This window comes from Pelophylax lessonae, assembly GCF_965119305.1.
Source record: "Pelophylax lessonae genome assembly, chromosome: 3".
NCBI lineage: Eukaryota > Metazoa > Chordata > Amphibia > Anura > Ranidae > Pelophylax > Pelophylax lessonae.
This window is the reverse complement of record NC_138770.1, coordinates 292,028,129-292,047,595: the sequence shown is the minus strand read 5'-3', so window position 1 is coordinate 292,047,595 and position 19,467 is coordinate 292,028,129. Positions and strand designations below refer to the sequence as shown.

General features: G+C 41.6%; 1 protein-coding gene across 1 annotated transcript in view; it reads right to left on the bottom strand.

Annotated features, from left to right (window-relative positions):
• LOC309551116 (putative cation-transporting ATPase 13A5) overlaps positions 1–19,467 on the bottom strand; it is a 203,245-nt gene that overhangs the window by 118,704 nt on the left and 65,074 nt on the right. The window contains exons 10-11 of the mRNA XM_082251562.1: positions 11,907–12,077; positions 3,509–3,666 (exon numbers count right to left, since the gene is read on the bottom strand). Coding sequence (XP_082107688.1) covers positions 3,509–3,666; positions 11,907–12,077 — 329 coding nt within the window. The remainder of the gene's footprint in view (positions 1–3,508; positions 3,667–11,906; positions 12,078–19,467) is intronic.

Sequence of the window (19,467 nt, the reverse complement as noted above, 5' to 3'; positions counted from 1 at the left end):
ATGCAACAACTTACTGACCGCCTAACGACTATATGCGTCGGCCATTAAAAGCTAAATACTGGGGTTATGGCATATGGCATAACCCCAGTATTTTTTTTAAACGGTGAGCGGTCGGCTTTCAGATAAGGGTGGTCCCAGTGGAATTACCCTTACGGTGCAGGGGAAGAGGTGCCCCCCCCTCCCGCCGCATCCCAGACGTTTTCCCAGCTTACTGGACCCGCCGGCAGCAGGGAAAACTATCCGGTCCCGGATCCTCAGAGACAGGAAGTCGAGTGAGGGCAAGATGGCCCTCACTCGACTCTATGGTCTTGGAGGACCGGAGCTACGTCAAAAGTCGTTGCCTAGCAACCGGTTTAAAGGGCCGCTTTTTTTTTTTTTTTTTTTTTTCTTTTTCAACAATTTTTTTTTTCCTTTTTTAGTGTAGTTGTGAGGTCTGAGGTCTTTTTGACCCCAGATCTCACAATAAAGAGGACCTGTCATGCCTATTTCTATTACAAGGGATGTTTACATTCCTTGTAATAGGAATAAAAATGATCAAAACATTTTTTTTTTTAAAACTGTGTAAAAATAAAAAAATAATAAATAAAATAAATAGGAAAAAAAAAATTAAAGCGCCCTGTCCCCGTTAACTCGTGAGCAGAAGCGAACGCATAAGCAAGTCCCGCCCACATATGTAAACGGTGTTCAAACCACACATGTGAAGTATCGCCGCGATTTTTAGAGCAAGAGCAATAATTTGAGCCCTAGACCTCCTCTGTAACTCTAAGCTGGTAACCTGTAGAAATGTTTAAAATGTTGCCTATGGGGATTTTTAAGTACCAATGTTTGGTGCCATTCTGTGAGCGTGCGCAATTTTGAAGCATGACATGTTGGGTATCTAATTACTCGGCGTAACATTATCTTTCACATTATGGAAAAAAATTGGGCTAAATTTACTGTTTTCTTATTTTTTAATTAAAAAAAGTGAATTTTTTTCAAAAAAATTGCATTTGGAAGACTGCTGCGCAGATATGGTGTGATAAAAAATATTGCAATGATCTCCATTTTATTCTCTAGGGTCTCTGCTAAAAAAAAAATATATAATGTTTGGGGGTTCTAAGTAGTTTTCTAGCAAAAAAAAAATGATTTTAGCTTGTAAACACCAAGTGTCAAAAATAGGCCCAGTCTTAAAGTGGATAAATGGACAACTTTGTGTAAAGTGCTACTTGGATGTTAGGCCTCTGTATGTGGCTAGGCTGTGTAAAAGTTTTACACATGTGGTATCGCCATACTCAGGAGTAATAGCAGAATGTATTTTGGGGTGCAATTTTTGCTCTGTACATGCTATGTGTTGGAAATATTTCATAAATGGACAACTTTGTGTAAAAAAAATGCATTTTCATTTTCTTTCCACAGTTTCCAAAAACTTGTGGAAAAAATGACATGTTCAAAAGACTCATTATGCCTCAAAAATTATACGTTGGGGCGTTTGCTTTCCAAAATGGGGTCATTTTATGGGGGTTTCCATTGTCCTGGTGCTCCAGGGCCTTCAAAAGTGCGATAGGTTGTCAGGAAATTATATGTGTAATTTATGCTCCTAGAATGCCGGACGGTGCTACTTGGATGTTAGGCCTCTGTATGTGGCCAGGCTGTAAAAAAGTCTCACACATGTGGTATCGCCATACTCAGGAGGAGGAGTAGAATGTGTTTTGGGGTGTAGTTGCAAGTTTATATATGCTGTGTGAGAGAAATAACCTGTTAATACGTCAATTTGTAAAAAAAAAAAAAATAAATAAATCTTCATTTTGCAAAGAATTGTGGGAAAAAATTACAACTTCAAAAAACTCGCCATGCCCCTTATTAAATACATTGGAATGTCTACTTTCCAAAAAGGGGTCATTTGGGGGGTATTTGTACTTTTCTGACTTTTTAGTGTCTCAAGAAATGAGATAGGCCTTCAGTACATCAGGTGTGATCAAGTAAGGTCAATTTTCAATGATTAGCGCCATAACTTGTGGACTCTAGAACTTTCACAAAGACCAAATAATATACACTTATTTGGGTTTTTTTTTTACCAAAGATAAGTAGCAGTATAAATTTTGGCCAAAATTTGTGAAGAAAAATTACTAATTTGCTAAATTTTAAGACAGAAACAAAGAAAAATGCGTTTTTTCACAATATTTTCAGTCATTTTTTATTTATAGCACAAAAAATAAAAAAACCCAGTAGTGATTAAATACCATCAAAAGAAAGCTCTATTTGTGTGAAGAAAAGGACACAAATTTTTTATGGGTACAGTGTTGCATGACTGAGTAATTGTCATTCAAAGTGTGAGAGCGCTGAAAGCTGTAAATCGGTCTGGGCAGGAAGGGGGTGAAAGTGCACTGTAGGCAAGTGGTTAAACATAAATGTTTGGTTCTGCATGTTTGCCTGCGGAGTAGGAAGAGGGAAAGTTGGAGGACATTCCTGATGGGCATAGGATCTGGAGAAGTCATGTAATGCCTAAAGGTATATGATAATTTTTTGATCCAAACACAACTGAGGCTATTATCATATATGGGCATCTAAGGCGAAAGGCAGGTAAAAAAAGTAATATCGTTTTATTTCATTTATTTTTAGTACAAACTACTTGGGAACTTTGGATTTGTAAATATTCTTGTACATGCATACATAGCATTAAAGTAGTATTAAACACAAAAGCAAACCAATATTTACATGTGATGGCTGCATTCATTATCAGGCTATTTTTACCTGGCGATCCAGGCAGTAAGTCTGTTTTTTTTTTTTTTTTCAAAAGAACAAGCTCTCTTTCAGATGTATCAGTTGACAAGGATAAGACAAACCATTCAACACTGGCAGGGGTGCTTACAATAAGCAGTTTTATTTATTTATGTAAAACCTTTGTCAAAAAAGGAAAAAAAAAATTTTTTTTTGTAACTGATTATAACGCATTGTCTGGTATTTGGCTTTAATTTGTTAGTATATTTAAATGTTCTCTTACATTTAACGCTCGCCTCCCCCTTTCCCCCAGAACGACAATGCTGCTGTCTGGTGTGCCCCCATGATCATTCATCCAGAGTGAGGACACTATGATACAGGAAGTGAGTTGGTGGCCAGATTGCCCAATGAAAACAGAGGCCTAAAAAAAGAAAATGAATGCAGCCACCACATCTAAGGATAAGCTGCAATTTATTAAATTTTTTTGATTTTGAATTTAATGCAACTTTAGGTACTTGGGATGGAATGTAGATCTGGCGTATTAATATTACAACCCACAGCTGAGCACATAACATATATTTGTGTAACACATTGAGCATTAATATCAATAATTGGATATTAAATACTCAGGTGACAGTGACCAAGGTCGCTAGTGTTTGATGTAGTCAATATACCTATTGTAATAAAGTAGAGCTGTGTTGAGATGCACAGCCTACCTAAATATTTACTTGGTTTCAAGATGCTCTCAGACACAGCAGGGATTGTGGGTGTAGAAGTCTGATAGCACCTGCCAAAAAAGTATTCTACTTACCCCAATATGTGCTGAATTTGCAACTGTGTATATGACTCCAACGATGGAAAGGCAGACGAGCCCAACAAGAACTTTTGAAAGCTCTCTGTGCAATTTAAAATTCACAGGCTTGGGATACATAATTGATCTCACAAGGTCTCCCTTTGCTGTGTTGAATCCTAGGAGCCAACATACATTAAAACTTCAGATGAAAGTCATACAAATGTGAATCTATGATTTCATTTAAACCTGGTAAATTAAAAGGTGATCACTAAAGCTGAATATCAGTCACATTTACATACTTTTGCTTGATTACACCATCCATGGCACTATTTGAGTAATGATGTCCCCCCTTCTCCCTGCTCTTCGCTTATATTGCTGATGACAACTCTATATCAGTGTTTCTCAACCTATTTTCAGTCGAGGCACCCTTCAAAATTATGGGCAATGTCAAGGCACCCTTTAAAATTACAAACAGTCTGAAGGCACCCCATTCTAAAATGTAAAAAAAAGATTCTAATAGTTTTACACAATGTAGCAGCATCAACACATGTAGGACACCCAACATTAGAGGTGATTTATTCTTATAAAGCGAAAAAATGTTTGCACACTGGTACTGACTAGTATTCCTATGTTTCTCTTCTCCCTCAGTTTTTCTCCATCAGTTAGCTAATGTGACCCCAGTGTTAATGGAGAGGGGCAGGGGAGGATAAAAAAAGTATGCTGTGCAGGAGTTCAACACCCTTCTTATCAAAACTGATAACACCACTGGTTGTTAGGATGCCGGTGCCTGGAGAGTTGTAATGGTGCACAATAAAAACCTGTGGCTTTGTGTAACTAAAAGGCAGAATTCATCCATCTGCTGGTTTGTATACATTTTTGTGCAATTTTTAGGCATTTTGCCAAGGCACCCCTAAAGGAACCTCAAGGCACCCAGGGTCCCTGGTTGAAAAAGGTTAACCTATATCATGGGTTTTTTCTTAATAAAGAAAAACTTTACTTTTTTTTTTAATAAATAGGGGTATGGATTCCTTACTCATTCACATAAGAGAGACTATTATCTGGCTGTACCCTTATTGTTAAAGGAGGCTATCAGATTCCAATAAGCCACCTGCCCTTGTCTTCTTTAACATAGGGATACTTTGCCTGAGGTGCCCACCTGGCAAGGTACCCACCCATGTTGATTGCATTTGGCCTGGTATGGTTCAAGAAGGGAGGGGGCAAACTCCCCCACCCCCCCCCCCCCCCACACACACACACACACGCACACCTGTTATCTGGCCTGCCAGGCTGCATGCTTGAATAAGGATCTGGTTTGGCATTTTGGGGGGGACATCATGAAAAGTTTCCCCTCAAATTATTGCCATACCTGAAGGGCTTTTTAATTTGGGTGGGACCTCAGGCTGTTTTTTTTTCTTTTGTTTTCTCTTGTAAAATTAATACCAGGCCTGAAAAGAATGGAATGAAATTTGAGGGGAATTCCCACATTTTTTTTTCTGGGAGAGTCCCCAATTAACATCTATAGCAGGCCTTCATCTAAGATACAGTATCTCACAAAAGTGAGTATACCCCTCACATTTTTGTAAATATGTTATTATATCTTTTAATGTGACAACACTGAAGAAATGACACTTTGCTACAATGTAAAGTAGTGAGTATACAGCTTGTATAACAGTGTAAATTTGCTGTCCCCTCAAAATAACTCAACACACAGCCATTCATTTCTAAACTGCTGGCAACAAAAGTGAAAATGTCCAAATTGGGCCCAAAGTGTCAATATTTTGTGTGGCCACCATTATTTTCCAGCACTACCTTAACCCTCTTGGACATGGAGTTCACCATAGCTTCAAAGGTTGCCACTGGAGTTCTCTTCCACTCCTCCATGATGACATCACAGAGCTGGTGGATGTTAGAGACCTTGCGCTTCTCCATGTTCCTTTTGAGGATGCCCCACAGATGCTCAGTAGGGTTTAGTTCTGGATACATGCTTGGCCAGTCCATCACCTTTACCCTCAGCTTATTTAGCAAGGCAGTGGTCGTCTTGGAGGTGTGTTTGGAGTCGTTCCCATGTTGGAATACTGCCCTGCGGACCAGTTTCCGAATGGAGGGGATCATGCTCTGCTTCAGTATGTCACAGTGCATGTTGGCATTCATGGTTCCCTCAATGAACTGTAGCTCCCCAGTGTCGGCAGCACTCATGCAGCCCCAGACCATGACACTCCCACCACCATGCTTGACTTTAGGCAAGACACACTTGTCTTTGTACTCCTCACCTGGTTGCCGCTACACACGCTTGACACCATCTGAACCAAATAAGTTTATCTTTGTCTCATCAGACCACAGGACATGGTTCCAGTAATCCATGTCCTTAGTCTGCTTGTCTTCAGCAAACTGTTTGCAGGCTTTCTTTAGAAGAGGCTTCCTTCCAGGATGACAGCCATGCAGACCAATTTGATGCAGTGTGCAGCGTATGGTCTGAGCACTGACAGGCTGACTCTCCACCCCTTCAACCTCTGCAGAAATGCTAGTAGCACCCATACGTCTATTTCCCAAAGATGACCTCTGGATATGACGCTGAGAACGTGCACTCAACTTCTTTAGTTGACAATGGTGAGGCCTGTTCTGAGTGGAACCTGTCCTGTTAAACCACCATATGGTCTTGGCCACCGTGCTGCAGCTCAGTTTTAGGGTCTTGGCAATCTTTTTATAGCCTAGCCATCTTTATGTAGAGCAACAATTCTTTTTTTCAGATCCTCAGAGAGTTCTTTGCCATGAGGTGACATGTTGAACCTTCAGTGATTAGTATGAGAGAGTGAGAGCGATGACACCAAATTTAACACACCTGCTCCCCATTCACACCTGAGACCTTGTAACAGTAACGAGTCACATGACACCGGGAAGGGAAATTTGCTAATTGGGCCCAATTTGAACATTTTCACTCACTTTTGTTGCCAGCAGTTTAGATATTAATGGCTGTGTGTTGAGGTATTTTGAGGGGGCAGTAAATTTACATGGTTATACAAGCTGTACACTCTCTACTTTATATTGTAGCAAAGTGTCATTTCTTCAGTGCTGTCACATGAAAAGATATAAAATATTTACAAAAATGTTAGGGGTGTACTCACCCCACGCCAAAAAAAAAAAAAAGGCATGGGCCTTCCCTTATAATTCATACTAGTCCCTTGGAACCTGGTATGAATTTTAGGGGAATTCCACCCAACAAAAAGCATCAGGACCCCTAAAATGTTATACCAGACCCTTTAGTTCTGGAATGGATTTTAAGAGGGAACCTCCTAAAAATTAAGGAAGTGTAGCAGGATTCCCAGCCATTTTGCTGGATATGGGTCCGCCTGGGTTATGGCTAACAACAACAGCATATTTAAGCATGTTCTCTAAGTGTGAGCACTGAGACAATGACCAGTCCAGTATCTTTGGGTTTTTTATATTTATTGAGAACTTGGATGGGAGAAGGGATGAGTGGGATACTCCTTTGGCTCAACTATGCACAATTTGCTGGGGACAACTGAAAATAGCTTGTTGGCGCTGACTTGATGCTGGCTTAATGCCGGTCAACACCAATTAACGCTGGTTAACGCGGGCCTGCTGCCTGTTAACACTGAACTGACTTCTGATCCCCTCCTTGTGAATCAAAGTCCTTTTTAAGCCCCCTTTGGCACTCCTTGCTGAGGTAGCTACTTTATCACTGCTGCACTGCTAAACTCTTGTACGCTTCAGGGCCCGCACTGGCACCCTCTTTCACACACTTATCTTCAGGGCTTAGACACTGGCACCCCATTTTCTATGCCTTCTCTACTGATTAGCTGGCTCCCGGATCCCTCTGACCTTCTGGAGTGGTCCCCTATCCTAGGCAGACCCCTTGGCAGTTTACAGTACTCACGACACCGCTTTCCTGGAAACCTCTGCTCAGCAGCTCCACTTGGTCCACAGCACACCGGATCCCTCTCTGCAGCTCAGCTCAACCTTCCGTCCTCTAGGCCAACTGCCCAGGACACTTACCTCACGCTGATAGAAGGAGAGACAGCCATCACCCTTCTCCTGGGACTCTGCTTCCTGCCAAAGACGCTCTGTCATGTGCCCCCCTCAGACTTATACCCCATCCCAGGATGCATTGCGGCAGATTCTGCCCTCTGGGATAGATACAAGTCCCGGTGTGCTATTGGCCAGGTTTCCTCCACTGCCCAATAAGAGCCTTCACTGGACATAGTGGGGAGACTTCCCAAGCTCAACAGGCACACCTGGAAACACATGACAGCCTAGCTGAACAATCAGGTCCCCCTGATAAGCAGTCAGGGCCTCCCTTATGGTTTTCCTAGCACCTACCTAGGAGGGTGCTACAGAAGAAAACCATGAGCTTCCAAAATGTGTTTATCCAAAATATAGACATTTATCCAAGCATGCAGTCTGGCAGGCCAGGAAGGAGGAGGGGGCAAGTGTACACATCCCTCCTGAACCATGCAAGGCCAAATGTCCTCAACATCGGCGACTACCTTGCTAGTGGGGTGCCCCCTGGCAAAACACTTTGCCCTCATCTTGATGAGAATGCAAGCCTCTTCTCCACAACCTTTGTGGTTGTAGGAGTCTTCATTATAATTAATATAGTAAGAAGCAAAGGGCACACAAAAAGGCAAGAGGTAAAAAGGCACACAGACCCCAAAGGTTCCCCCAAAATACATAGCAGACCCCTAAGGGTCTTTTATATATTGCAGGGGAACTTTGAAGCATTTTTTTCCCTTTTAACCACTTGCCGACCACTCACATTGAGCGTACTGCGGCAAAGTGGTTCGTTATCGTCCAGCGACGTAGGTCTATGCCGCCGGAGGCTCGCTCCCACTGTATTCAGTCACAGCGGGATTCGGGCCAGGGGAGGAGCATTGGTAATCACCGCCGCTCTTCCCCAATCGTCGGGGATCGAGTGAGGAGATCCGCCCGCTTGTGTAAACAAAGTGGGCGGATCTCCTAAGTGACAGGTAGGGACAGTTTACAGGATTCAGCATAGCGGAACCTGCGATCTGTGCCTGTGTTACACAATCCCCTCCCCCCACACACGTCAGTAACCTCCAGGCATACATTAACCCCTTGATCACCGATAAAAGTTAACCTCTTCCCTGCCAGTGTCATTTTTACAGTAACAGTGCATATTTATAGCACTGATTACTGTAGTAATGTCACTGGTACCCCCAAAAGTGGCAAAAATGTCAGTCAAGGGTCCGATCTGTCCGCCGCAATGTCGCAGTCCCGCAAAAAAAAATTGCAGATCGCCGCTATTACTAGTTAAAAAAAAAAAAACAATAAAAATGACATAAATTTAACGTAGTTAGTAGCTGCGATAACTTTTGCGCAAACCAATCAAAATACGCTTATTGCGATTTTTTCTACCAAAAATATGTAGCAGAAAACAAATTGGCCTAAAATGTTAAAACATTTGGATTTTTACATTTTTTGGGGGGGAATTTCATATAAAAAAATGTGAAAAATATAATTTTTTCAAAATTGTCGCTCTTTTTGTATTTATAGCGCAAAAAGTAAAAATCGCACAGGTGATCAAATACCCCCAAAAGAAAGCTCTATTTGTGGGGAAAAAAATACATATATAAATTGGGTATAGCATCGCACAACCGCGCAATTGTCCGTTAACGCAGTGCCGAATCGCAAAATATGGCCTGGTCAGGAATGGGGTAAAATCTTCCGGTCTTAAAGCGGTTAAAAATACGCTCATTGAGAATTTTTTTGTCAAAGACATATAGCTAAATACATTTTGCCCTAAATATATGACAACATTTGAATATATTGGATATTTTTTAACTGTCAAAGTAGAAAAATATTGTTATTTTTTCAAAACTGTCGCTTTTTTTTATTAAAATCGCAAAAAATGAAAAGTGCAGAGGTGATCAAATACCACCAAAAGAAAGCTCTGTTTGTGGGAAAAAAATGACGTAAATTTAGTTTGGGAATGGTGTTGCATGACCGCGCAATTGTCAGTGAAAGTCGCACAGTGCCGAATCGCAAAAAGTGGCCTGGACGTAAAGCAGGAAAATCCTCCAGTCCTAAAGTGGTTGAATAGAAGTGCAAATTTCTTTGCTGGCAATTTATACTGTCTTTTAGAATATCCTACAGAAAGAATGAAGGGTCTGGTATAGATTGCCTGTGACCTTCTTTTTTTGCATACAGTCCCCCCCCCCCCCAAACAAAAAAGCATTAGGACCCCCGTGAAATCCATACTTGACACTTCGGGTCTGGTATAGAATTTAAGAGTGACTCCATGCAAAAAGAAACAAAAAAAGTGTGACATCCTCCTAAAAGTCTATACCAAACCCTTAATCAGAGCATGCAGTGCCCCGCTCATAAATCATAAAAGACCACATGTCCTCAACATGAGGGGGGGGGGGGGAGGGGGCCTTGTCAGGGGGGACACCTTCGGCAAAGCATCTTGCCCCCATGTTAATGAAGAAAAAGGCCTCTTCCCCACAACTCTTGCCGAGTGGTTGTAGGCAGCTTATGAAACTCTGTGGAAGGCAGCTTATGAGAATCTGGTAGACACCTTTAATAAGGAGGCCCCAGAAATGCCCCCTTCTCATTCACAAACAAATAAACACAGAATAAATATAACAAATTACCACTGCCACATCGCATTTCTCTATAATTAATCTAGCTCTACACCAATCACATAGAATATATTTACAATGTGGTGCACACCCCAAGCATTGAACCAATAATCTGAAAAAGACTGGAAAAATAGGGTCAAAACAGCACTCCTAAAGTATAAAAGCTATAACAAAATATTTTATTACTGCAAAAAAATATCAGAACAGCTTATAACTCTCTACCAATGAAAAAACAACAGATCTGTTGTCTTTTATTGGTGGAGGGTCATAAAATGTTCTGATATATTTTGGTAGTAGTAAAATATTTTTTCTATTTTTTAATCGTTCAAGAGTGCAGTTTGGGGGTCTGTGGGTGGGGGGCTTACCTACCCATTCACCAAAAAGTGTATAAAAAAGGAAAAACCACAGAACACAGTTTTTGACAAGTCCTTTATAAAAAAAAAAAATAGTGTCCCTCAATGCAAATTCATCGTCAATCATGATGCCCGCTGACCCGAAAAATAGAAAGATTTTCCAAAACGCTTCACCTGTTCTGAGGTGTCCCGCCGTATGCCAATCTTCAGCTTTGACAGCAGTTTTATAGCCAAGGGGTGTGGCCACCTGGTTATGTCACCCAGTGGCACCGCCCCCTTCTGACATCAGGTGCATGCTTTAGCCAATCATCAGCAATCAATGCACTGCAACAGTGCAGTGCATCTTGGGGCATCATCTTCTCAAATATAAAGCCCATCACTACCTTGGACCCATTGTCATAGCCTACGCTGGTGCAGTGGGTCCTGGGTGCATGAGAATGACCGGCCTCATGTGGCGAAAGTATGAAGCCAGTTCTTGGAGGATGAAGGAATTATTACCACTGAATGGCCCCCACACTTGCCTGAACTAAATGCAATAGAAAACCTCTGGGACATTATGTTTCGGTCCATCCAACGCTGCCAGGTTGCAACCTGTCTGTTCAGGAGCTCAGTGATGCCCTGGTCCAGATCTGGGAGGAAATACCCCAGAACAACATCCGTTTTCTCATTAGGAGCATGCCCTGATGTTGCCAGGCATGCATACAAGCACATGGGAGCCATATAAACTACTGAGTACCATTCTGAGTTACTGCAATGAAATTCCAGCAAAATGGACTAGCCTGCTGCATAATTTTTTATTTTGGAGGTGTCTTTGAATTCAGCCCTCTGTAGGTTGATAATTTTCATTCCCATCAAACAATGTGGCGTTCTTTCCTTCCTAACACATTACCCAGTCCATAGTATAGATATCAAGTATGATATTTTTCCCCATTGAGAACTGATGTGTTTTTAAAGTGTTCCTTTATTTTTTTTTTGGGTGTATTTCTGCTAAATGGGGCAATACCAGCCTCTGAAAGCAAAGGTGTACTTACATTTTACATAGTACACCATTACATATAATGATATTTTTTGTTGAATAAATTCATTTTTGAAACGGCTAATTTTTCTGTGTTTATTTATTTATATTACATATAACTGTAGGCACTGTTCGAATAAAGATCTAATATTTGCCAGTTCCAATATGTTAAAAAGGATAACAATTTCCATGTGGTGCCTCATTTTTCACATGACTAGTACCCAATGATAAAGCTTGAATTCTTGATTTGTAGAGTGAGGATAGATGAACCATTCAGAAAAGACAAAACATTTAGCATATGAGTACTTTTTTTGCCATTCATTTCTAGTAATCATAATGAACTAATATGTAAATATTGTCAATCTAATGTAACAAAAGTATACTGTACAGTTAATTTGTTTTTCTTTCTTTTTCTATAATATCATCACCTGTTTGTAGTACAACAGCTTTTACCAGTCCATCTGCAGGTGGCTTTGTCTTAACAACCTCAGTTCCGCAATACAATATATATCCACGGTAATTTTCACCAGTGTATGTTTTCCATGGAATTTCATTGTCCACATTTGGTAGTGGAACCTTTGTTATGGGAACACTTTCTCCTTTGAAACACAGAATTATAAAATACTAATTAGGATCAAGATACAGTATATCTAAAGAAAGACTTGTACAAGAGGTAGGACAAGAAATGGTTCACATTTGGAACTACTACAGTACCTTGAAAAGGGAAAAACATGGGTTAACGGGACTTTAAATGAGACCAATCACTTCAAATTTCAGTAGTACACATGATAGTGAATTTATTGCGTAATAACAAATTGCATAGTAACAATTTTGCAGACATGATAAACTTTAATTTAAAAAACATTTAATTGAGCTGATCCATATAGAATAATAATCATAGACACTATAATTTCATAAAAAATATATTAGCATTCGTATACATGATGTTTTAGAATGTACATAGATATAACAGATGAAAATACATAATTGCACATTGCATGATGATCCAGACATTTGTGGGCATCCTGTAACTCTATGTGTTTCATGGATCAATGTCCACTTCCTCAGTAGTAGATGCACCAATTATTCTAAAAAGATAAGAAAAAGACTAGAGTAGCATCCTATACAAAATGGGTAAATCCCCAAAATTCAAGGAACAAATGTATATATAGGGGCCAATGGACCCACTTCTTACAGGTCAGCTCAAAAGAAGGAAGAGAAGGGGATAGGGGAGTTAGGGAGTCTTGCAGCCCTGTGGGTGGGGGGCGCCAGGGAATGTCCACCCCGGGGGGCTGAGGTGATGTGACCCAAGCGGACCTGAGGGCAAGTGGAGGGCGGACCAGGTGTTCATTAAAGGGCAAATCCATAATTTGAGTATATAGGTCATGGCACATTGGCCAGTAGTGATCTATAAAGAAAGAAGAAGTGGTATACTGTACAGTATGGATTCTCAGATACCTGTTGTGTAGTGTATAAAAAAAATATATAAAATGGATATAGTGTGACTAATAGATAGAGATAAGAGCAAGAGGAATAACAATGTGAACTGGCCCACGTGGTCAAAAAGGTGAATGCAGATTAGAGACAAATATTGTGCAGTGGTGATCCCACAAAGTCTTAGTTGTCAGGGTCCTGAGGTCCTGGTAGTGCGTCACTATCATTTATAATTGGGGGTCAGAAGGGGGTCTGACTGCCAGCGCCATGCAAATGCAAAGCATGGGGGAAGAGGGGATGACACCCATTTGAGCCGGCAACAGGGCGTGTCAGCTGCCCGGCCCCACGTGGTGGCATCAGATGGAGAACAAAGACCGCTTGTCAACATCTTACCTTGTCCTCCTGTTGGCAGCCATCCTGGACATGTGCAGACTGCTGCTTCTTATAAACTCTGATGGCATCATCACTTGCCTGCTGTCTGGGTGTCGCACAGTGATGATGCTGCACACCTGACTATATCTATCACTTGATGGGTTGCAGTCCTTGCCCTTGCATTTTTGTTCCAAGGTGCATCTCTGCTAGCAGTCTTTTGTTCTCCATGTTCCTCCATGTTTGATCTGGCTTGACTGAGGACTCTCCTGGCTCTCAACCCAATCGGTAGACTATCCACTTCTGGACTCGACCCCGGCATGGATGACTACCCGCTTCTGAACTTGACCCCAGCTTGTTCCTGCTCTCACTTCCTCACTCTTGCTGTGTGTTAATTTGTGGTTGTTCCAATAAACGGCTTTATTTTACCTGCATCCTGTGTGGTCTGGATTCCTGGCACCCTGACAGTATGCAAGGGCCATGAATCCTGACAATACAGGTACTCCTACACTCACCATGCTGGTTACCAGGCTCGATCAACAAGATCACATTTTGGGTCAGTTCGCTCAGGCATTGCAGACGTTGCTTGCACGCACAGCGCACCTTGCTCCTGGTGCTGCTAGGCCGGTGGTTCCTCCTGTTGTTGCTCCTGCTGCTGCCCCTGTTTCCACTCCTGCAGTTGCAGCTGGAGTCGCTGTTACCAGAGGGATGACTGGTGCAGCCCCCCTTCTGCAGCGCTATGGGGGTGAACAGAGTCACTGTCGTGGCTTTCTAAACCAAGTGGGCATTTATTATGAGATGGTTCCTCAGGCGTTTCCTTCTGATAGGTCCAAGGTGGGCTTCCTAATTTCGCTGCACTCAGACAGGGCCTTGGCGAATCCCTTATGGGAGAAGGATAATCCTGTGATACTCGATTACCCAAGCTTTATGTTATTCGATGTGCCTGCTCGCTCTGCCTCTGCTGAAAAGCAGCTCCTGTCCATTCAAGGGTTATACGAGCCTGCTGCCGAGTATACAATTTCATTTCGGCAGCAGAAGTGGGCTGGAATAATGGGGCGACCAAGGATCTCCCTGACGAGCTCGAGGTTCTCATTTCTGTGGACAATCATGAGGAGTATAAGGTTAGCAGCATATTGGATTCTCGTCTGTTCTGAGGTCAAGTTCAATATTTGGTGCACTGGAAGGGTTATGGTAATGAGGAGCGCTCCTGGGTTCCCTCCACTGATGTTCATGCTCCCGCCCTTCAGCACGCTTTCCTCAGAAACTGTTTTTTTGCTCCGCGAAGGAGAGGCCATTGAGGGGAGGATACTATCAAGGTCTTACCTTGCCCTCCTGTTGGCAGCCATCTTGGACATGTGCAGATTGCTGCCTCTTATAAACTCTGATTGAATAATCACTTGCCTGCTGCCTGGGTGTCGCACAGTGATGGTGCTGCACACCTGACTATATCTGTCACCTGATGGGTTGCAGTCCTTGTCCTTGCCTTTGTGCTCCAAGGTGTATCTCTGCTAGCAGTCTTCTGTTCTCTGTGTTTCTCTGTGTATGAATTTGCTTGGCTGATGACTCTCCTGGCTCTCAATCCCGCATCGGCAGTTGACCCCGCATCAGCAGATGACCCGGCATTGGTGAACTACCTGCTTCTGGACTCTGTTGTTTACTCCAATAAACTGATTTATTTTACCTGCATACCCGTGTGGTCTGGTTTCCTGGCACTCTGACACTGCCTCGGCATCATGACATGGTGTAACATGACGCGCCAGGCATGAATGCATGGCGCCGATGCGCAGCAGGGAACCCACCTGGTCCCCGCCCGAACTAACAAAGAAAAGGGGGGAGGGAAGGGGAGAACAGACCCATTGCGCACTGCAGCCCACGAGGCAGATGAGCCCAAGGACCCCCATACCACCCACAGCCACCGGCAATAGGAAAGAGGAATGTGAAGAAGACAAAAAGGAATTTGAAATGTCAAACATAATATTCTTGTAGTAATACTGAAAGCATATATGTCAGGGAGAGTGTGAGGGAGGGGGAACCACCACCCAATGCGCATTGCAGCCCCTTGGACATATGTATATCCCAGGCTCCCCATAAAAGGAGAAGCTTTGTATGGTGTTACAGATCACGAAACGACTGGGGTGTCTTCCACCCAAATTTGTTAAAAAAAAATGGATGTGGCCTGTGACACCATAAGTGAGAGGCCTCCATCCCAATTATGTAAACAGAAAAAGGAAAACATGGGTCAACGGGACTTACCCTCGGGGTCAGTTTGGGTCACATCGCCTCAGCCCCCGGGGTGAACATTCCCTGGTGCCCCCTACCCACAGAGCTGCAAGACTCCCCTTCCCTTCCCTCTTTTGAACTAACCTGTATGTAGTAGGGCCATTGGCCCCTCTATATACATTTGTTCCTTGAATTTTGGGGATTTGCCCATTTTGTATATGATACTACTCCAGTCTTTTTCTTTTCTTTTTAGAATAATTGGTGCATCTACTCCTGAGGAAGTGGACATTGATCCACGAAATGCATAGAGTTACAGGATGCCCATTAATGTCTGAATCATCATGCATTGTGCAATTATGTATTTTCATCTGTTATAACCATCTGCATTCTAAAACATCATGTATACGAATGCTAACATACAGTACTTTCCTAAAATTATAGTATCTACAATAATTATTCTATATGGATCAGCTCAATGAAATGTTTTTTTAACGTGAATTTTATCATGTCTGCAAAATTGTTACTATGTAATTTGTTATTATGTAATAAATTCACTATTATGTGTACTACTGAAATTTGAAGTGATTGGCCTCATTTAAAGTCCCGTTGACCCATGTTTTTCCTTTTTCTGTTTACATAATTGGGATGGAGGCCTCACAATTATGGTGTCACAGGCCACATCTATTTTTTCCACTACAGTATCTTCTGCCACATATTATAGTTGTCCCAGGAAAGCCTTAACTTCTGAAAACTGTGGCTGAGCTTTCCACAGAAAGTAGGAGAAGCTAGGGTATCATTAAATATATTAGGGCTTTGCTATAGCAGATCCGTAGGGAAAAAGGTTTATTTGAATTTACACAAAGAGCTTTTCAAGGTGAAAAACCTACTATAGCTATACTGTATGTTATTATGTCTGAAAAGATACATATATTTTTATTGAGATTGAATGTGTCCTGAATGACTCTGATTATCTTGCTGTGTGTCTCCAAGCTAATGTGGGGCTCTGAGTATCTTGCACTGTGAAGCTTCTGGCTGGCCAAGGGATCGGATTGTCTTACACTGTTGAAGTTACGCAAAGAGCCTTTCAAGGTGAAGTACCTAATATAGCTATACCGTATGTTATTATATCTGAAAAGATACATGAAATATGTTTATTGAGATTGTGTGTGTCTTGAATGACTCTGATTATCTTGCGGTGTGTCTCCAAGCTAATGAGGGGCTCTGAATATTCTGCACTGTGAAGATCCTGGCTGGCCAAGTGATCGGATTGTCTTATGCTGTTAAGTCCCTGGCTCCCATAGGGATTTGAGCATCTTGTACTGGATCTGGCACTGCACAGAGCACTACTGTTACCGACACAGCAAAGCTTGCACATAAGCATTACTAGTGCAAATACAGCTTAGCATCTTGCCCAAAAGTACTACTTTCAGAAGCACTGCTCTGTATCTTTCACAGGACCACTATTGCTACCTGTACAGCTAAATATTAAGCATAGCAGCATTGTTGGTACCTGCCCAGTCCAGCATAGGAACATTACTGGTAACAAAACAGGAGCCTTTGCTTCTAGCACAGGAGCATGGACTTGAGCTGGGTGAACAAGGGACTGTGTGATGTTGGCAGGATCAATGGTTTCTTCTGGGAATCTTGGAGATAACAGTGGAAGAGCAGGAGGCAGTCACCATTGAACCTGTGTTGGCCTATGAACCTGGACATGTTCCTTGAAATCCCTTTGATGGGCCTCTTATTGGTCTTGATAAGTTTGAAGAGGGTTTATTGTAGCCACCTCAATTTTTCTTGGGTTTCCTTTCTCTGGGTATCGTAGTCTGGTACACCTAGTATGGACTATGGTAAAGCATGCAAAAAATAACCTGGTCATTAATGGGGTAAAACCTTCCGGTCCAGAAGTGGTTTAAGGAGAGTTACAGTATATTCCAATTTGGCTTGTCTTTGAATTGTTTCCCATATTTTGTATACAACTCTCATCATTTCATGTGTATCTTCATGCATTTCCCTGTATTTTGGTGGGATCCAAATATTCTTTTTTACTGTAATTGTGTTCTGCTTAGAGTGGTTTCAATCTTAACCCATCTTTTATCTGAATTTATTTTTGTCCACTCTATCATGCGTGAGATTATAACTGCAGTGTAATATCTTTTAATGTCTGGTTCCACTAATCCCCCCCCCCCCCCGTGATTTATCTTTACTGAGAGCCGTATACTGTATTCTAGGCTTTTTTCCCCTGCCAGATGAACTTTAATATCATTGTTTTTATTATTTTAAAATATACTGATGGAATAGCAATTGGTAGCATTTGAAGAGAGTGGGCAGCTTGATATTTTTTTAATATTTGCTTTTATCTTGTTTAACATGGGTATATAGTTGACGTGATAGAGGTTTTCTAATGATAGAGTTAAGTTTATCCCAAGGTATTTTATTTAGACTTTGCCCATGTGAATGGGAATTCCCTCTGTAGTGCCTGTTCTTTCTTACTTGCTTAGCCCGATATTCAGAAATGTCTGACTTTATTGGGTTGATCTTAAAATTTGATAATTCCCCATATTTCTTTAACTCTTTAATAGCATTTGGGAAGCTTATCCAGGGATTAGCAATGTAAAACAAAACATCATTGGCATATGCTGCTACTTTATGTTTCTCCTGTCCAACCTTTACTCCCCCTATATCTACATTGTTCCTTATAGTCGCTATTAGTGGTTCTAGTGACAGGACAAACAACAAGGGCAAGAGAGAGCACCCCTGTCTGGTCCCATTGCACATTTCAAATTGGGGGGATAAAGTACCATTTACCTTTACTGATGCTGTTGAGTTCCTATACAGTGCTTTTATACGTTGGGTCATCCTCGGGCCATTACCCAGATCCTCTATTGTTTCCAGAATAAACTCCCAGTTCACCCTGTCAAATGCTTTCCCAGCATCTATTGACAACAGGAGGGCTGAGGCATTAAGACCTCTAGCTTTGTGTAATAGCAATATTGTTTTAATCCCATTTCCTTTCCTCTCTCTACCTGGGATAAATCCTGTCTGATCTGCATGGAATCACTCTGCCATTAAATCTTTTAATCGAGTTGCTAAAACTTTTGCATGTAGTTTTGTGTCAGCGTTTAACAATGCTATTGGTCTGTAACTAGAACATAGGGTTGCATCTTTTTCTTCTTTAAATATTATCGTTATATGAGCCTGTATTGATTCTACTCTTATCTTCCCCCGTTCTCCTATTCCATTCATATATGTGCAAAGTTTTGGTACTAATGTTTCCTTGAACCTTCAGTAGTAACAGGTAGTAAACCCGTCCAGTCCTGGGCTCCTCCCAGTCGGTGAGTTTTTGAATGCCTCCAGTATCTCCCTCTGAGAGATTGATGTTTCTAGAGCTATTATTCTGTCAGTTGATAATTTAGTTAATTTTGATTCCCTTATATATTTTAGTATCATTTTCTATTTTTTTTTCTACTTCATATGATTGCTTTTGTCGCACGGTATATAAAGCATCATAGCAACTTTGAATTGCTTTGGCTATTTCTGTTGTTGAGTGGACCATTTCCCCCCTATTATTTTTTATTTTTTCTATGTAGCTGTTTGCTTTTTTGCTCTTCAGTACTCTTGCTAAATATTTTCCTGGTTTATTTCCCCATTTGTATCTTTCCCTGGTGACTCTATTAAAGTTATGTCTAGTCTCTTCTACCAGTAGCTCCCTTAATTTATCTTTGCAGAGTAATCTTGTGTAACACAGTGTACTGCAGTGTTGTGCTGATTCATCTTGTGTATCACAGTGTACTGCAGTCAGTGTAGTGTAGTACTGTGCTGATTCATCTTGTGTAATACAGTGTACTGCAGTCAGTTTAGTGTAGCACTGTGCTGATTCATCTTCTTGTGTAACACATTGTACTGAAGTAAGTTTAGTGTAGTACTGTGCTGATTCTTGTGTAACACAGTATAGTGCAGTCAGTGTAC